Source organism: Branchiostoma belcheri, unplaced genomic scaffold (assembly GCF_001625305.1).
Source record: "Branchiostoma belcheri isolate BF01 breed outbred unplaced genomic scaffold, Haploidv18h27 scaffold125, whole genome shotgun sequence".
Classification (NCBI taxonomy): Eukaryota; Metazoa; Chordata; class Leptocardii; order Amphioxiformes; family Branchiostomatidae; genus Branchiostoma; species Branchiostoma belcheri.
Genome location: NW_017802658.1, coordinates 618128 through 638149, shown reverse-complemented (window position 1 = coordinate 638149; position 20022 = coordinate 618128). Strand labels below are relative to the sequence as shown.

Genomic DNA, 20022 nt, shown 5'->3' with positions numbered 1-20022 from the left:
TAACATCTTAAGGTGTCGCGATCGCTGACATTTGAGTAGTACTCACAGAAAAAGTCTTGTTGATGTTCTTGATCTTACGACGGTTTTCGGCCCGGAGAGTCCCTTGCCGTCCGCTTGGCGCTACCTCGTCTCGATCCCGAGCAAATTCCTCGACACAACGTCGGCGAACTCTGGAAAGAAGATACACAAGCTGTGGACTTGCTATACAACATGAAAATGGCCATTTTGTCCTTGTTTTCCTTGTTTGTGGACAATGTTTGCAGCTTCGACGTTTGGTTTCTCCCCGGTCCGGAAGTAAGGTCTGGAAAAATCTCAAAAATTTCAGAGATTTGTCAGTTCGACCCCAGCGCCCGGCCTCTTTCCAACCTCGCCAAAGTCAAGAAAAGACGAAATTCTGAGGAAAAGTGCTCACCGTTCGGCGGCCAGGGGACCCGGGCAGGGCTCTGCGACTCGGCGGCGGCTGTTGTCGGCGGAAAGCAGGCGTTTTGGGGCGGTTTTGTGGCCGGTGAGGCCGCTGAGAGGAAAGAATGCGTGGAATGGAGGGTGGAATGCCAGGCCCGCGCCTGCCGAGCGACTGCGCACAGCCCGGCCGGGTGGGGCCACGCACGCAACTCACCTGGGGAGAATTCAACTCTTCAACACCACAGCTTCATCCTGCGCTTCCGAGCGACAGTCAGAACAGTTCAGAACCTGCAAAGATGTTTATAGACGTTGATTTTCAACACTTACTTCAATACGATGATTAAAATCACAAAAACATATTTTCAAAACACCATTTTATGTAATCTTTAATACATGGTTTTTCGCTCTTTGTCTTTGGCCGCCCTTGGTCCGCTTGTCCTATGGTGCGCACTAGCCAAACCAATAAAACAAACAAAAATAAAACGCTTTACAATTTGTTTATTAAAATCGTACTAATTAATAGTTTTAGAAACTTTTTCATTTTTTTTTAGAATTAACAGAGTTTTCATTTTATACCTTGCATTTGTAGAGCACATCTGTTCTTACACTGGAGAAATATTTCAACCCGGGCGTCAGGTAAGTAACGTTATGATATGAAAATATATTATTTTTCATCATTTTTCATATGTATTTAAAAAATATTGACAAGAAAGCTCGGCAACTTTGGAAATTTTGATGTAGAAAATTGCCTGCACTGAAAAAAAGGTCGGTCCCTCTATATTAAGTTCAAATGTTCTATGAACGTCCCACGTACTAGCATCTAGACAAGGACAAAAAGAAAAAAAGAACGAGAAGGAGACGAGAGGAAATTAAAAAAGTGGAACATTTCAATTATAAATGTCACATCCTGCTACTTTGATAATACTGAATAAAAATCCTAACACGTCAAAGTCTCCCAAATCGCTTAATTGCCGCCAATTGGTAGTCTAATATATATCTCTTTGATAAGCATACTCTTGTAAAAGATTGCCGCTAGAATTTGGGCTATTTCAGTTTTGTAAGCCGACATTTCTACAATCCCCGCTTCGCGTATTAAGCGTATCGGAACCTCAAAAGCGCTTCCGGAGAACAAAGTGGTGGCGCTTTGATCAGAAGCTGAATTCTCCCCGGTGACTTGATTAGCCGGCAGAGGTCGCCCCCTCCCTCCCGGCCGGAAGTGGCTGCGCGTCGATGGTTGCAGCAGGTGCGAAGGAAATGCCAAGAAAAATCTTTTCTAAAACTGAAACTACTTTTATGCGGTTTGCGTTTTTTTAAATTTCTACATACACATCTACCCCTTGTGGAATATCAGCGTAACTGGCAACGTTTTTTATTCGACAAAACTTGTAATTAATACTTCACCAATACTTCCTTGTAGCATAAAAGCCCGAATAAGAACAATAAAATATATTTCGTTTCAAGTGTAAAGGATTTGCCTTCAAAACAGAAACAGGAAAACAAAATATACACGTGTGTTGTGATTTGGAACTAATGGTTGAATAATCAAAACACAATCACGTTTTTTTTTTTAATGAAACCACTTTTCGAAACATAATATTCGCTTTGACTGGTCAGGCGTTGGTTATAGATGAATCATCGAGTTTGCGATGAGTTTTCACAACAATTACGCATCGATAACAAAGCTCTCCCGCCTTCAGCAAGGGTCGGTCCAATTTTCAATTTTCTACATGCATGATCATAGCTAGCTTCCGACCTGTATCGACTTCTCAGTAGCGCCGCAATGCGGCTAAATGGTATACTGCATTTCATTGGGCGTTTTATTCTCTTGCCGTGGAAGAAAACTTCAGAATCTATGTTCCAATGACGAAAAAAGATATTCAAGGATGTGACTATCGCAAACTTTTATGTCTTGTCATTGTTTTACAAATTTATGTGCTGTTGTTGTTGTTGTTTTGTTTTTTGTAACCACAACAATTTTACGCGTGCTGAAACAACATTAGGAAAGAGAAAGGCGTAACTTACGTCACAGCGTGAATTGAGGAAAGTTTTCGCACCTACTTCATGCTGTTTGACAGTGATTGTTATTTATCGGATTACCCGCTGGTTCTAACCGAATTTTCACAGCTTGTTGTCTGTGTTTGTTTTTTCATTCGCCTTGTGAGAATGATGTCTCACTTTGCGACAGTTTGTTTCGTTGTGAAGGTAAAACTAATGGGCGCTATGCAACATGTTTTGTCCAAGGAGTTTACAGATAAAAATCCTGTCCTGGCAACCAGCCTTTTCCCCTTCACAAAGCAAAGACAACTAGAAGGTAACATTTGCAAGGCAAATGCATAATGTTTACCTTTGCATATGGTTTGCTCTGTTAATTCTTTAAACACATTTATATATATGGTCAAACAGGAGTCTAAATCCCTCCTGCTATAAAATTGCAACATGATGTAACCCAACACTAGTTACCATGGTAACAGACACAACATTGGTTCAGGTCATTGAGGTCACTGTTCGGGGAAGAAGAAACTGAGCAAAAGCAATGTTTTCCTTCAGTAAATATAACCAATATTCCATCTCAACGTAGTAACTTCTAGCAAGGACGTTTTATCAAGAGGACTGGCATTAATTTCCTTTCAGCAACATTCCCTGTTTCTAGCCCGGTTACCATGCCTATCTCTCCGACTCGGGAGCTAAAATACTAGTAGGTCTGGTAACCAGGCTAACTTACTTCTGCCAAGCTTTTTATGCTTTCACAGTTGATTTGTGAATATTACACAGTAACTGCAGCTTACAAGAATATCAATGCTCCTGCAAAGATTACAAGTTTGGAAAGGGGAAATTGAATAAGGAAACAACATTTGGTGAGTCTGAAAATAACATACACATACCCAACACCACAACACAATTAATGAAAGTCAGCTTATTGAGGTTACTGTTCAAGACAAGTGCACGATTGCCACAAGAGGTACTAAGTACTGGGTTAAGGGTAAATAAATCACACTTGTAGGAATGACATGATTCTTTGACATCTCTGTTAACACATCAGGACATTTTCTTAAACCAAGGACATTTATTACTAGTATTAAACCTCCTTGCTTAAACTATCATCTACTACAAAAGACGTGTACATATGAGAAAACATCTCTGGTGTGAAACCAGGTTCATTATATTAATTTAGACCAATTTCAATTTTTTTTCATTGCATACATTGCATATGCATACCAGTAAAGGCACCCACTTTGATATTACGGTATTGAAGTTAATGCATTGTAATAAACCATTTTAAAACATTTCCTTTCAGGTATTTGTGATCATTGTGCCAAAGATACCAACTCACAATTAGAATTGAAGTACCGATGCTTGTATACAAAATATGTAAATAGGTAACTTACATTAGGTATGAATTCATGAACATCCATAATACTAGTAATTCATAATAAACACAGAATAACAGATTTTTGACAACCATTCACAATGAAGCATACATGAACAGAAAAATTATTTTAGATTATTTCATTTATGAAATCTGAATTCTTTTTTCTGTAGTCTAGAGAACATGCCGGCGAATACCAAACTTTATTGAAAATATTCAGTTTTATTTTGGCAAAAATATTTCACAAGTGTTTTACTAATTGGGTAGTTAAACACCCAATAATACATTGTACTTCTATCTTTGCCTCTTTGAACTTTCAAACCTATTTGATTTTAACCATTATTATTAGTAGCCTTTAATTTTGGCCACCGATTCTCTATTGCTTATAAGTTAGGCAGCAGGTAGAAGGTTGATAATATAAAGTCTCATTGATCAAAAATCTTTATCTATTCCTTCAAAAAACATTATTACTTTTAAATCTTTGTCATAATTCTATTGCAACCTGAGTCCCTTTATTCTGTACACCCCCATCCACTTTTTAAATAGAATGGTCCAAATATGATTTCTTAGCTCTAAGTTTTTTCTTTTTTTTACAATCCATCTAAACTTATCAAAATCATACAATTCCTGATTCCATACTTCAGTTTTTCAAGAATTCTTACATATTAGGAAAGATCAAATATCACAAAGAGAATTCGAGCTTGAAATATTAATATTAACATTTACAACTCTTAGATGCCATAAGAAAGCAGCAAATTTCAAATTCTATCAGCTATGGTCACATGATCATGTTTTCAATATTAACAGCCAATCACATGGCAGTGAAAATAACAACTCTAGTCTCATTGGCTATCGGCCATCTTTCAACAAACAACAAATTAGATATTCAAACCTAGAAGTGTCAGTGTTGGCATGAATTTTATCTTGAAAGTTCATCCGAGTCACATGTGTCATTCTTTGACAAAGAGTTGCACAGTCATAAATTTGGGTAAGTCTAATTTCTTATGATGGAAATCACACTTTAAACGTGCTTCATAATCAGTATTTTGTTGTGTTTCTGATGCACACAAAAATTAGTCTGACACCTCTAGAGTTGAAGAATCTAGAATAGATTCTTAAATAAAATAATTGACACTTGTTTGATTGTCACTACGGCTCACTTTTTCAACAAAGCACACCAGGTCACCCCTACACTTACATGTATACACCCAACACACTAAATATGTGTGTTGGGTTTCTTTTACATAATGTCTCAGGCAATGCCCAAAACTCTCCCACACACAGGAACATGGCTTAACATAACGATCAGAAATATACAGTAAAAAATATATTATAGAAAGTATTACAGGTTTAAAATTAGCCAGTCAATAAGTGGAATGGTTCAAAGAATAGAAAATATTAGCCTGGATGCCAGTCTTTTTAGTTTTTTTAGTACGTTCTCTTTGTTGCTTCTCTGGCAAAAAAACTGTGTCTACACATATTCTATCCGTCTGGTGATGATGTCACATAATTCAACCATTGTGCACAGGGCCTCTGCTGATTGGATGATACCAAATTAACTGCCACTCAAGTTTGCCCAATCATCACGCCTGTTCAAATTCTGAACAAACATTCAGAAAATAGTCAGCACCAAGTGAAACCCTGTACAAAGAGACCAGGTCTAGCAACATAGTAAACAGGGACAACAACAACAACAATATTCAAATGACAGACAAATACAATATGTGGAGGCCCAGTCTTTTTGCTAATGAATCGTAATCTCCAAGCAGATGTTTTGGTGGCCACAAAAGACAGTATCAAATTGGCCAGGTAGTATCCACTTGCCAAACAGTATCCATTGGTCAACTTCAGGGGTTAATGCACACTCCTCTGGCCAATGGGTACTGCCTAACCACCATATGATCTGCTTGAAGATTAAATGAATCAATGAAGAGAGCAAATTGGAACTAAAAGGCTGTCATCCAGGCTACGATGATTGTTTTATCGGTTTTTGAGACTCGGCGTGATCTCGACGATGAGCGGCTCCTTCCGCATGATGTCCTTGTTGCGCCAGTGTCGCTCGTGGTTGTGTCCGAGACTGCGCAGCTCCGTCATGGTGGAGACCAGGTGAGGGAAGACGTGAGGCTGCTGGGGGTAGTTCAGCTTACAGTAGGCGACCAGCGTGTTCAGGTACACGTCCTGGGCTCGCTGTACCGCCACCTGGTCCTGGACATACGGACGATCTAAAAAAACAGCATACACTGAGCTGAGCTGTGTCCAATTTCTTGTGTGGGAAATTACAGTTAAATTGACTTCAGAATGACTTCTACCAAGGACATTATACACAGTCCAACGTTGCTGAATAGGGACTAATCCTGAGCCCAGTCCTTCTGTGTATAATGTCCTTGCTTCTACCAACAACAGAGATGAACTTTCTGAATAAGATTCTACAAAAGGTGCATAGATGGTTGAAATTAAGTTTGGAATGATAATCTTAATGATTAACTATTGCAAATTCAGAACTCCAATGGCTATTTTCAAGTGGATAAATACAATATGTTAGATATACAGAGTCAAAGAAAATGACATACAAAAATCCCAAAAACTTAAAACGACAATTAATCAAAGAATGGAGGTTACTTATGGCTCTGTAACACCATGGTTGGTTTTCTAATATATTTTTTTGCATAAAACAAAACTTCAACACCAACAAAAAATATGATTCCACAAATAACTAAAATGATTGCCAGCATAGCCCAGAGTGTTCCAGCTGACCCTACCTGGTGATAAGACAATAACAGCGTGCAGCAGGTGGTATGTGTTTGTGTCCAGCCTGAGTTGGTGCACCGACTTGTAGAAGGGAAGGATGTTGTCCAAAAACTCCTTCGTATGGGCTGCACAAAGAACAAGTCATCAGAAAAACATTGGAAATATGCTAATTAGACAAATAAATCTCCTAGATACTTAACTTCTAGAAAAGGAAATGTTGTTTTGTGTCACTGTTTGTCCAGACAGAGTAGGTTGACAGCACATGGGTGAGGAAGATTGACAGGCAGAATGACAGGAAGTCTAAGGGTCAGGAAAGGGGGTTAACTTGAGAGTAGGTTGACAGCATGTGGCATGGGTGGAGGAAGATTGACAGGCAAGGGTTCAAAAGGTCAGACACAGGAAATAGGATGCGCTTGAAGGTCACAAAAGCCCAAACTACTTCTGGGAGTCTGAAATCTCAAATTTCTTGTATCCCTTTTGGTGTCTAATTAAAATTATCCTAGCTTAAAATTTAAGCTACAATACCGGTAATTTCAATTAGACACCATGTCTAAAGGGGATACAACAAGAAATTAGAGATTGAAGAAATAAAATTTTAGTGCAAATTTTACAAGACTTATCAGATGGACATTTACCTGAGATGAGGATGTTTTGTAGAATGTCCTCCCTTTCCACCTCCCCAGCCTGAACCATCTTTAACAACATGGCTTCCACAACTGAGCCCTACAGTAAGAGACAAAACACACATTTCAATTTGGGTTGACAGTTAATCGAATCAGTGTTCTAGCCAGACACTTTTTTCCGTCATCTCAATTTTGTTTGATGTAACATCATGTCGAATACCAAAAAGTGATCTGGGGGCAAGCTTCCCATGAAAATGTTGAAATCTTGACCCTCTGAAACACTATTTTCTATATTTTCCTAGGAAAATTTTGCTGCTAAACTAAGCTCATTTTATTATATCTCTTTCTATATATTCAAATGTCAATTTTTGTTCATCAAAGATGATGGATTGAGCAAAATCTTTGTCCGTCATGAGCAGAAAATTTCCATCAAATGACGGAAAGATGGATGCTAGCTGGAAACTGGGTAGAATTCAGTTTCATGTACCAACACAAAAAAAAAAAAAACACATAAAAATTGGACTTACTTCTTTGCAAGGAAGTTAAAGAAGCAATATAGAATGGTCCTGATTGCCAACAAACTAAGAAACACACAAACCTTAACTAGAGCTATCTGGTCTTCCTCGGAGAAATCCTTGAAGCCACGTAACGTCTTATCAAACTGGATGTGTTTCTCGATACCTGTGAGAATCGACAAGGCAAAATGGTGTGATTGTGTGTACAACTCTATAAATGTTGGTCTACAGCAATTTGGCTGCATGTACTATATTCTATCCACTAACAGACCAAATCTGACTATCCATCATAATTAGGGTTTGGCCAATGAGAGCATGGCAATTAGCAGTTCAACCAATGAGAGAGTGGCTGCATATGCATGTCAAACATGATTTTATTTTGCAGTTGTGTATTTTGACGTGGACAAGGCTATGAATCGGTCTATAGGATGGTCACAACCTGGTGTAAGAAAAAAGGTGTAGAAATATAGGTTTTAGACATACCTGCTGTTATGAGGTCAACAGCCTTGGCCTGATGCTCCTCTAGTGTGTTGGTCACCAGAGTGGCCTGTGGAAAAAAATATGTGCAATGAATGACTCTTTATCTTTTTTCTCGTGTTGGACAAAAGAATTTTGGATTGCAGTTCTTTTTTGAAGCGCTTAAAGAAGTTGAAGTCATAACTGCTAGAAGTGCCTCAAAAAGTTGAAACCTTAAATAACCGATGCCCAGAACTTGTATCCTAAGGTCTCAATGAGCATCCCTGTGTTTAGAAATCAGTATGACATATGTAGACCAAAGACAAGGCCTACCCACATACCAACTTGTTGTGTTATCCTGGATATAGTATAATGTATAATTTGGATGCACAGACAGAGAAACAGACATACCAAAATTATCACGGAGGTAAAAGTGAGGCATCGCCGAAAATGTAGACAGCTTTACTGTAACTGTAAGCTTCTTGTAAGTTGTGACTTACCCTAACTTCATCCCAGTTTTGGCCAGGAAGGTATAAGCTCTGTGCCCTGTCCAGTTCCTCGATCAGTATTTTCTGTTCAACAGTCAGCTGTAGACCGTCACTCTGAGCTGAGCTCGCTCCTCTACGCATCAAAGAGCCTCCTGCTCTATCCTGATTGGTCATCGCAGATCTTTGAAGATTGGTCGAGGCAGAAGAAGGGCCTGCCATGTCAGTGAATATTGAACTCGGGTTGGACACTGACTGGGCAGGGAAAGATCTTCTCTGATTGGCTGCTGACTGAGCTGCCCCGTTTAAATTCGAATCCCCCAACAGCCTGGACAGGATGGCTTGTCTTCCCATGATGTCTGGAGGCACCTGATTGGTCAACGGCTCAGGGCTTGGTCCGCTGCTTGGGGGCGGTGTGATGTTAGAATGTTGACTGCCCAGTGAGGACAACAGGGCTGATGCAGATGATGAGGAAGGCCATTCATTGGTTGGCGGCATTTGATTGACAGTTGATGGCTGCATATGATTGGTCCCTGCTTTAGTGTGAGTAGTAGCTTGGGCCAGAGACTTGTTTAAGTAAAAATTGGCACCAGTATTAATACCCTGACTCTGTTGTGTAGTGTTGTCACTAGCAAGACTGGCGGACATATTCTGAGGGGAGAGCATGGACAACATCTGCTGTGGTGCCAACGAGCCATTGTTAGAGAGGAGTTGGGCAACAAACGCAGGAGACACCTGCACAGCTGATGGTCCACCCTCCCCATCCTTGGGCGGGGCACCCAAGTACACGTTGACTTGATTGACAAACACAGGCTGCTGCTGATTGGTTGACTCATTAGTGGGCAGGGCCACTGGATTTCTATGAGGCTGCCATCCAGGGAGGTTGGTGTTCACAGCAGCTGGTGCACCCATGGACCCAGTCAGGAGTTGACTCAAGGGGTTCTGTTTCTCAAATAGTGGTCTCTGATTGGTTGAGATTTGAGGTTGCTGATTGGTTGTTGAGGTGTCAAGGCACTCATTGGCTACAGTGCAGCCTGGAGGCTGATTGGTGATAGCTGCAGGATTTTGAGCTTTCTGATTGGATGTTGAAGTTGGAACTGGAGAATTTCCCTGTTTTTCCTGTTTGGGGCCACCTTTTGATCTTCTCCATAAGAACTTGGACTTGCACTGTGCTTCTGACAGCAGGCCTGAAATAAAGTCAGACAAACCATGATTTTAAAGTGCCCTTTTCTTGTATCATTTAAGCTTCATGAGAGTCACCAAATACTAATTTTGAAATCAAGAATTTAGAAAATGATGGAGCTACAACATGCATATAGAAGACAATAAACAAAACAAGAAATCCAACTCAGATGCTCAAAACAATACCTCCATAACTTTAACTCTCTCTTTGCTGTCTAACTCAATAACCAATACAAAATTGGTGCCAAACGGCTACCTCACCATCCTGGAGGTTAATTAAGCACTGCAGTTCCATCAAACAAGCTGCTAGGGGGCCAAACTTGTACCACTTACTCCCAGTCCCAAGAGCTTTTCACTAGCCCAAAATCATCGACCTGGCACTTCCATAGAATTTGACCTCAAACTTTGAAGCTCTGCTGCAGTACTGTAGGTACCTGCTAGAGGGCCCAATGTCGAACTTCACCTTCATCTTTGGGAACCCTACCCATACTAGAACTTACATTCAGGTCTCATGCCCATCATCTTACACCTCCTGAGGCGACAGTCAGGACACTTCCTCCTCATGTACAGGTCCATCTCACAACTGCCGCCGTTCGGACACTTCTTCACGTGGCCTCTCAGGAACGCTCGACGGAAAAACCCTACAACAAAACAAAGGAGAGGGTTCTCAAGCGTAATCAAGTGACCTTTAAATAGATCAAGTGACCTTTAAATAGATTAAACAAGCACTTGAACTAGTTTTACATGAAGGGCTTAAAATTTGTTGTTGGGAATAGATTAAAAGTATAGCCACAAATTTTTGGTGTGCAACATATCTTTTTGCCTCTCTCTAAACTTTGATTTTGAAATTCTATACAGCTAACTTAGATTTTTGTACAGTAACAGTACAGTAACAAGACAGTAATACATGCACAACAAATTATTATAATCTTTTTCTGATGTTGTACACAAGTAAACAATGTCATGTAGTACCCAACACAAATCTCAAAAATGAGGTTCACAGCTCGGCTGCACACTAGTGCATATACGCTCTCAGTATTTTGAGCCCTGCACACGCGTTAGCCTGACTAAATCGCGCTCCTGGCGGCCGGCCGCCCCGAAGTTGGGATGGAGTCATTAACCTCTGGCCGAGAGCTTGTGTAACACAGACTAGCACACGCGTGACCCGAAACATGGGACCTCAGCTGGAGTGTGTATCTGAGCGCGTGTTTGAGTGGCTTAGCAGTCACTCGACAAGCCCGCAGAATACTAATTTGCACAGACTCAGACATTTGTGGATTGAAAGTCAGAAGTTCAAGTTACAAATCTACTGATTGGGGTTCGTTGCAGACTGTCTCAGTATTCTAGGACAGCCTGGAGCATGTCAAAACAACATTTTCTCCCAAAACAAAATTTGTTCCAAAATCCCAGCAAAGAAGCTAGTTATCCATATTCCATTGAGTTATAACGGGGGATGGTCATAACTTTTCTCAGGCCTCAGACCTAATGAAATATTTAGATCTTGCGTGATGGTGTCTACAATTCTTTCTTTATTGTGCAAGGGAAACAACACAAGCTGTCTGCTGTCAAGGAGGTCATGTAACAAGAAAAAAACACCTGTAAAAACAACGAGCACTACCAGATGTTGCTGTGAACAATGATTTTCTCCCTTTGGGACAGACTGAACCCAACCATATCCGTAAACCTGATCTAAGGGCAGTGCAGAAACACATGTATACACATGGACACACATACTCACATACCAAAAACATTTTTTCTGAAGGTAAATGCTAAAATCTAAGAAAAAATAATGAAACACTATATAAAAAATTGACTCACCTTTACACCCCTCACAGCTGAAAGCTCCATAGTGGTAACCCGTGGCCTTGTCCCCACAAATGGTACACTCCAAACCGAGCTTCCCCCTCTCTTCTTCAGAGGGACCTGGACCCCTCTCCACCACAGTGGACTCTTCCTGGTCTTCGAAAACATCAGACAGCTTCACGATGTCCCCCATTGTGTTTTGCCTGGAATGGGGGTGAGAGAAGTGATCCACGTGTGTCAGGTTGTTCTATCTTGACTCGGATTGTTCTTCTACCGTATACTAATATTCCTATCTCTACATATAAGATAGTGCTTCTAAATGCTTAATTCACCATCTCTCGCCAGACCCTGCTGGTCGTAGTCTGGTGAAGCCTGCTGCTCTGACCTGGGTTCTCTATATGCAGGCAAATTGAGGATTAGGCAAATTGTACTTACCATGAAGGATAATCCCAATTATACCTCACACGAACTATTTGGGTATATCATTTACCTTATGCAGTATTTCCTATGCTTATCGCTAGGTGGCGCACGTGTACAAAGCTCTAATCGCAAAGCATCACGGGATATCATGACGTAATGACATTGTTCGCCGCCATTTGACGACGTGCGAGAAAGAGTCTGTGCTGTTCACCATGGGTGGGCATTTTCAGCTACTTGGGAGCTGAAGAACAGCAAGGGTGGGAAGATATACCCAAATAGTTCGTGTGAGGTATAATTGGGATTATCCTTCATGGTAAGTACAATTTGCCTAATCCTCAATTATACCTGCACACTCCCTATTTGGGTATATCATTTACCTTATGCAGACTTCAGAGCCGTGGACAGCACAGCCTGGCCAAACGTGTGTTGGTTGTTGTCCCTCCTGTAGTACTTCAGGAAGGTAGACTCTCGTGACCAGTCCGCTGCATTCATGATGCTATGTAGAGACACCCCAGCAGCTGTAGCAGCTGAAGTGGATGCTCCTCGAGTGGAATGAGCTGAGAAAGTTGCTGTGTCAACACCTGCCGTGCCTAACACTGACTTAACCCACCTGGCCAGGGTCGCAGAACCAACTGGCCTGTGTGGTCTGCTGAACGATATGAACAACTTCTGCTCCCCCCCCCTTCTTTCCGAAGGGAAGAAGTCCGCCTTAGATATTCTTTCAGGTATGTGAAGGCACACAAGCGCCTGTCCTGCGGGAAGGCCGCCCAAAAACACTTTCTGGCAGGTTTCCCTGGTCTAGAAGTTTCAGCAGGGTAGGAATTGTCCAAGAAAACACCGTTTCTACATTTTTTTTTTTTTTTTTATGAATCTCAAGTCAAGCGCCGCTAAAGTCTGACCTCTGTCGGCTGACACCAATGCCGCTAGTGTTACCAACTTATGAAACAGCTGTTTCAAACTAAGACTATTAGCTTGGCAACAATGCAGAAGGTACTCTAGGACCCGACTGACGTCCCATGTTGAAACATATCTTGGACAAGGAGGACGTTTGTGAAACAGACCTCTCATCAGTTTGGACACTAGAGGGTGACTACCCACATTACAATGGTCTACTGGTAAGTGTACAGACGAGATCGCAGAACGAGCCACCCCAATTGACATACAATGTATAGCAGTAGTTCTGTCGGAACATCCATTCAAGATATTCTACTACGCTCTCTATAGAGCCGCAAACTGGATCAATCTTCCTTCTATCACACCAGCTGGCCCACTGAGCCCATGCTGACTGATACTGTCTAGAAGTGCTTTCTCTCCAAGCCGAGAGGATGAGGTCTGAAGCCCCTGCCGAAAGGCCCCGACCCTGCAACTGTCGCCTGATCTTGGCCACGCGGCAAGCATCAGATCTGGCAACAGCGGATGGGGTCTCCTGTTGTGCGGCAGGAACAGCAGATCCCAGCTCTGTGGCAGGAGAACCGGACTCTCGAACAACATGTTCAACACCTTGGGGTACCAAGCCTGAGACTCCCAAACTGGAGGTATCAAAATCACTATTGCTACGTCTGACTGGACTTTCCTCAGTACCTTGAACACTAGGCTGAAGCGGGGAAAGGCATGCGCTAGCCCCAGGTTGCCTCAGTGAATGTTTAGGCCATCCACCGACATGGCCTCTGGTTCTGGGCGCCAAGAGACATACTCCTTCAGCTGAGCGTTCATACGAGAAGCAAACAGATCTACTGTCAATGCATTGCCTGTCCAATTGTTCAATGACAGGAAAAACTGAGCGGTTCAGTTGCCACTCTACCTTGTCCAGAAAAAACCGGCGAACACTTGTCCGCTAGGGTGTTTGTCAATCCGGGAACGTGAGTTGCAGACAACGTCAGGCCTCTTTCCAGGGCCCACGACCACATCTCCAGGGCCAAGGCTGCCAAATCTGGCGACCTTGTTCCCCCCACGTGATTCACATATGCAACGGCTGTTGCGTTGTCCAGCCTTAGCAGATCATGCTGAGTATCTGCGCTCACAAAGCTTCTTAGCGCCAGGGAGGCCGCTTTCAATTCTAGTCAGTTGGTCACAGTGCATGCGCGCTTCTGTTTGCGACCAGCGCCCGCCTGTCTCCTGACCATAACAATGCGCGCCCCATCCTTCCAGTGAGGCATCCGTGCAAATTGTCAGGTTTGACGGAACAAAGACTTTACTTCGCGCACATGACCGATCCACCACTGTAGATCTTTTACTGCATCTGGGGTTAGACTGACTAAAGAGACAAAATTCTCTCGGCTTCTTTATGTCGAAAATTGAGAAGCTGTTGCAGAGCCCGGAAAAGTAAGGGCCTTGGAAGAATGGCTTGCTTGGCGGACTCTAACAGCCCCACCACGCTGGCTAGCTGTCTGATTCCTATCACCTCCTGTTCTAGAAGTGATAGGCAAGAACTCACTACCTTGTCTAACTTGTCTTCGGTTAGGTAAATTGTCAAAGTACGAGAATCGAGAACAAGGCCTAGGAAAATCGCTACCTGAGACGGTACCAACCGCGACTTCTCCAGGTTGAGAACAAACCGAGTTGCTCTAGAAGCTCTCTGCCTATAGCAATGTGCTCTAAGCATTGTTCCCTCGACCTTGCAATGATCGGTAAGTCGTCTAAGAAACTACTACTAGTAATCCAGGGGTCTCCCCAAGCAATGAAACAAGGGCGCTGCGCCTCTCAAAAAATTTTCAAATGTAGGGTCTTCTCTTCGTACTTTTGCTTGTGTTAGCTTGGCTAATTCGTGAAATTTTGCTGATTTGGGGGCCAAGCGGCGTCACTATGCCCATCGGTATTGTCTGACAAAAGTTGTAAAAAGGCGCTATTTGAATAACAATAGTCCACTTTGCTACACAAAATCAATGTGTTTGGTAAAATGTTGACACCCTGCTGGCATTTGAAAATCCTATTTTCATGTAAACAACGCTAATTTCTCCATGAAATACAGCCCAAACAGTCAGAGAATAGATTTTTAGGGGCTAGTATATGGCGATCGTAACGTGGAAAATCCCCTTTCAAAATTCGGCAACATGGAAGAAAAATAACTCACGAAAATCTTCCCTTCAAATGAGGAATCAGTGCTCCAACAAATTAAACATATAGAGAAGAACATTTCTTCTTTGTTGTGACCTTGTATTCAATCCATTTTTACGAGTTTTGGACACGTTTTCGTGGCCTTGAACATAGAAATGTGTAGCGCTCGGCACGAGGTCGGCCATCTTGTTTTCTTCAAATCTCCCGATATCTCGCGAGATTCAGTGAGACTTGGGCAAAAACACTGCAGTTTTGACCAAAACCGCTAGATGGCTAGGGTAGAATTACAGGTTTGTTGTTGTAGGGACGAAAAATGTAACCCTTTTAGTTTGAGGAGTACTTGTTGTAGCTATAGTTAAACTTTGAACGGTTGGACTTAGAAGTGCTCGAAGGGGCTGACTTATAAGCCTTACTCAAAGTGCGTCTAGCCTAATCGGCTGAATTAACCTTACTCCAAAAAGGTGTCTCCAAATTAAGAAGGGGAAGAATCTGAAGTTCCCGAGCAGGTCGCTACATTTTTGAGCGAGGACTTTACTCACAAATTTGGAGTTTAACTGCTGCCAACAACTACTCTACTAAAAGGTTAGCAGCCATGAGCATCTTATCCTGGCAATCACTAAAATTCTTATCAGTGTTTACGGTATCATGCTTGATCATATTAGCCACTACTGGGTCTAGAATCGGCGCCCGAAGTGCTAATTCAACATTAGGTGGAGTGGGAAAAGTTTTCCTTCCTCTCTTCACTAAGGGTTCGGACCATCCTCTAAACCCGATGCTGTTTGCAAAGCGATAGAATCGTCTTTGGTGTTTTTTGGGATCAACTTCCTCTACTATGACTCAGTATAGACGTGAAATGTGTGGCAAGGACATGAAACAAGATATGAAACATGTCTTCAAGACCGATTTTCCCACCGGTTCCTCCAAATACTTATTTGAAGTTATTATCGTAGGGATTATCAAACGACAAGGAGTTACCTTCGTCAGAGTCAGAAAAAGGTGATCTTTTCCCTCCTCCGAACACTCTTCCACTTCAGAACCTGGATGCTCTCGCCGGAACCGACTACACCGGCTCGGCTGGTCGACGCTACCGCCCCGTCAACGTCCCGAGGTTGACGGGATGAACTGGACGCCTGAGGAAGTCCCAAGCTGGAACTGATCCACTGAAGAAAAGAGGCAGCGTCGAATCCAGGCGGGAAGGGTGTTTCTGATGGAGGTGGGGGTGGAGGAGACTATTCCCCACCAAGCTTCGGCACGGTCGGGGAGCCCAACTCCTCCGAGTCCGGAGGAAATTTAGGCCGGGGCGGCGGCAGCTCCGCGCCGTCTCCTTCCTTGACCGATGTTCCCGGTGCCAACGCCGAAGGGGCATTTCGCTCCCAAGTGGCGGATGTTCCCGGTGCCAACGCCGATGGGGCATTTCGCTCCCAAACGGCGGAATGAGGTTGGAGTTCTTCTCTTTTTCCTCCGAACCTCCAGCTGTAGGAGCGGGGACTTTTCGTTCACCCGACTCCTCTTCCTCCTGTCCGGAGGCTTGTGCAGACACGCCTGTCTTTTCCACGGCCAGGAATTTTTCCTGACTAGCGTTGGGAAACAGGCCGCTTCTCTTGCCGTTACGACCCGTCTGGTCCTCCGAAAGGCTACCTGAATCGCCCTCGTGGGCAGAAGACTTCGTTTTATCCTCCTTTTTGGGCCTAACGCCGAAAGAAAATCCGAAAAAATAAGGAGTAGGGAAACGAACGTGCACCCCTCTGCGAACGCACAAGGAAAATGGCGGCGAACAATGTCATTACGTCATGATATCCCGTGATGCTTTGCGATTAGAGCTTTGTACACGTGCGCCACCTAGCGATAAGCATAGGAAATACTGCATAAGGTAAATGATATACCCAAATAGGGAGTGTGCAGGTATAATTAATATTAATAGTGCTCATTAAAATTAACCACTTGTTACAATGTGAATAGCTTGTCTTTATAAGTGCTAAACCACATATAGCTGAAGGCTCCAAACACAATACATATCACGCAGTGAAGGACCCCTACTCTTTTTGATATTAGGGGGGCCCGCATGCCCTTTTCCGTAGAGCATAATCGGCCGTTTTGATTCTACACAGATCGTAGACGGACCGCTCTAATTCAACGTAGAGCGTAATTGGTGCATTTTGTGTAGAGCGTATTCGCCGTTTTAATTCAACGTAATGCGTTGTAGCCACTTGGAATTTATCGTAAAGCGTAATCGAGTTCGTCAATCATGTTCCCAGAACCTCCATTTAATGTCCTATCCGAGGGACATCCCTAACTGGATAGCTCAATATCCACCTGAATGAAGTGAGGAAATACGAGATTTGCTGCCTTGGCATAACTTGTTTTAGCCTGCAAAGAAAGTATAAATTTGGTATACTACTACATATATAAGTTTGGAAAGATTTGACATCAAACAGATCATTTTAGGCATATACTAGTAGGTTTCTTATAAGACAACCTTAAATACATTTTACCTGACTAAGGCTAACGTTACATAACTCCTCAGCTACTAACTAAAGGTCACCGAAACACCTGTTTCATTCACATGGTCACATGGTGGGTAAACAGTCAGAATGAAAGTCCAAATTTCGTGTTGGACACTACATAATTTACCATTCAACATGGCTTAAAAAAGTTCAAATAGTTATTACAATTCTAAACTCCTATTTTTGTTTTTAAAAATTAAACAGTACTTAAGTATAAAAACAAAAATCGAAATAAGCCAAAGCCATACAACTCATTGGCTGAAGAAAAGGATTATATAATTAACGAGTTGCTGACAGTTATACAGGCTATTCCATGTGAACCATGATAAGACAGTTATCCTTACTTTACATGTAACATTACATATAATAAAAAAAGGGTGGGGCCTTTTTGAAGATATTAAACCTCCTTGCCAAGAAGATAAACTTCTTTCAAATTACAAGCAGGTTATTTGGATTTCCCCACAAACTAACAGATACAGATACTGTACCACTGTAAAGTCAGAAAACTCGAGTATACAGGTGTGAAATTATACACAGTAACCGTAATGTCTTCTTGTTGTTGTCTGTTTTCTTAATCTTAGTGTTTGCGTCTCGTGTTTCAAGATGACTCATATAAGGTCCACGATTCAGCAATGTCATCCTTAGTTCTTACTTTCATGATAAATATCTCACCAAAATTCCTGTTCTAAGGAAAAATATACACACATCCTGGTGCCACTATTGACTCTGTTTATCATAATATTATCAAATTATGATTTTAGACTTCACAACATAATACAGGACCTTGTACCTCACTCATCCGTATCTTACACGTTTACTGGTCTTTTATGTTACCCCCAAAATCGGCATGTTTTTAAACATAGATCAAGCTCTGTAGGATCCACAGAAGAAGAGAATTTGTTGTTAGCTCGCTGAAAATGTAGCCAAACGTTTTGGTTGTACGGATGATCCGCCATTTTTGATCAGCCCCAAAAGCTCAGGCTACCTCGAGGATGGAAAGGTCAAATTTTCAGGAGAACGTTCGGCCGAACGATGTACAAAATCAAGTACAAGATGGCGGTCATACTTACCGCGAGGTCTGTGGTACAAGCGGAGACAACTATCCGTCCGTTTTTTGGTGGAAAAATAGAGATTTGTACGAGAAAAAGACGAAAATGTCGGCAGACGCTGGCGCCCAACCTGTTTGTCGTGTGGGCCAACCGTGAGGTCGATGACCGGAGGTTTACACATGGAACGGTCTATTACCAAAGAGGGGGGAGGAACTCAACACTCTGATTTACCCTAATCGTAGCAGAATGAAAATAAATTAAATGTACACTGCTTTACATGTAAGTAATTGTGGATTTGTTTTAAAATTTGAATGCGTCACAATTGTAGCTCAATGTGTCATAGACCGCAATATTTCAGTATGGTAGGAAATTTGTACACCCCTATATTTCGTCATGTAGTAGACCATACATACTAGTAGTATACTAGTATATGCGTCATCAGTGACCTAAAGGTGTGTCTCAGGATCTGGTATAACCTCACCCCAAAATAGTTGTCAATGACCTAAAGTTCACTTTTACAGTTCAATAGCAGTAATAGATCTATGTGGTTAATAATAGTGTTTTCAGTTTCAATGCACTGCACCTTTCTTCTACATGTACACTTTGTTTCAGAAACTTTTGTAACAAAAAAAAAGTTTTGCTGTTCACAATCTTGCAAAACTTTTATTACCTCCATGAAAAATGGAGGTATGTTTCTGGCGTGTCTGTCTGTCTGTGTGTTTGTTTCCGCACATTTGTAGCCAGCATAACTTTTGAACCTTTGGATGGATTGTAATGATATTTGGTACCGGTACTCCTTTAGTGGTAAATGCTGGAAATTTCAAACTTGGGACGTGTTTAAGTTGTTTGAAAATATTCCCCGAAAAACGCTTCCTCACCTTCCGGTATTTCGTAGGTCCAGACATTTTGCCAAACGCCGTGCAGAAAGCTTCAAACAGTCGATACTGACAGTGGCCTTCTTCTGTGGTCTTGCCTGCCATTATAGCTAATACATTAGTGCAGTCCTGCAGTCAAATGCTAGGGACCGCTTTTGATCCATGCACTTCACGCTCGTAATGAAATGCATACTACACACGGTTGCAGTCTACCGCCGTTGAAGTTGAACTCCCACCGCGTAAAACTCATAACAGGTGGGAGTCAAACGGCTTTTTATCTATCGATAAGAAAGTTAACCGACTGTTGATACATTTAATAGCCAAGATTAGCTGATTTTGCGACTTATATAGTAGTAGCGTTACACTGTGCACTGTGCGTGTTGAAGTGGCCGCTTTGAGTCGGTTGAACCATTGCTAGTCGAACCCACTTGAACGTCAAAACACGAAAATTCGGTCTAGAAGCCAAGGAGAGGGGCACACATCAGTGTTTTAAGAGTCCACAGCTTACTGGACGCTGTTTGTGGCTAAAACAGAGGGAG

The 20022-nt window shown here is 42.2% G+C and overlaps 2 protein-coding genes across 8 annotated transcripts in view; both read right to left on the bottom strand.

Moving 5' to 3' along the window:
- LOC109463392 (transcriptional enhancer factor TEF-1-like) overlaps nucleotides 1–590 on the bottom strand; it is a 45684-nt gene extending 45094 nt beyond the window's left edge. For 4 of the 7 annotated variants that reach the window (XM_019760195.1, XM_019760190.1, XM_019760191.1 and 1 more), the window contains exons 1-2: nucleotides 413–589; nucleotides 47–170 (exon numbers count right to left, since the gene is read on the bottom strand). The gene's annotated coding sequence lies outside the window, so the exon portion shown is untranslated. Of the gene's footprint in view, nucleotides 1–46; nucleotides 171–412 lie in introns of all 7 variants that reach the window. The other 3 variants (XM_019760193.1, XM_019760196.1, XM_019760192.1) reach the window with 2 other exon arrangements.
- A 4045-nt stretch (nucleotides 591–4635) lies between these two features.
- Nucleotides 4636–18765, bottom strand: LOC109463396 (nuclear hormone receptor family member daf-12-like). The gene is made up of 9 exons (XM_019760205.1): nucleotides 18630–18765; nucleotides 11597–11784; nucleotides 10279–10419; nucleotides 8612–9783; nucleotides 8139–8202; nucleotides 7739–7821; nucleotides 7153–7240; nucleotides 6529–6642; nucleotides 4636–5991 (listed from the first exon to the last, which is right to left on the bottom strand). Exons 2-9 carry the CDS (start codon nucleotides 11772–11774, stop codon nucleotides 5750–5752), a joined length of 2082 nt encoding a protein of 693 aa, XP_019615764.1. The 5' UTR covers nucleotides 11775–11784; nucleotides 18630–18765; the 3' UTR covers nucleotides 4636–5749.
- Between the last annotated feature and the right edge of the window lie 1257 nt (nucleotides 18766–20022).

What these genes read in the sequence shown, in the direction of transcription:
- LOC109463396 (XM_019760205.1), bottom strand. Translation starts at nt 11,774, where the DNA reads ATGGGGGACATCGTGAAGCTGTCTGATGTTTTCGAAGACCAGGAAGAG. An exon ending in GATGGGCATGAGACCTGAAT is followed by an intron (nt 9,784 to 10,278) that starts GTAAGTTCTAGT and finishes ACTTTATTTCAG; the next exon opens with GCCTGCTGTCAGAAGCACAG. An exon ending in AAAACTGGGATGAAGTTAGG is followed by an intron (nt 8,203 to 8,611) that starts GTAAGTCACAAC and finishes TTTTTTCCACAG; the next exon opens with GCCACTCTGGTGACCAACAC.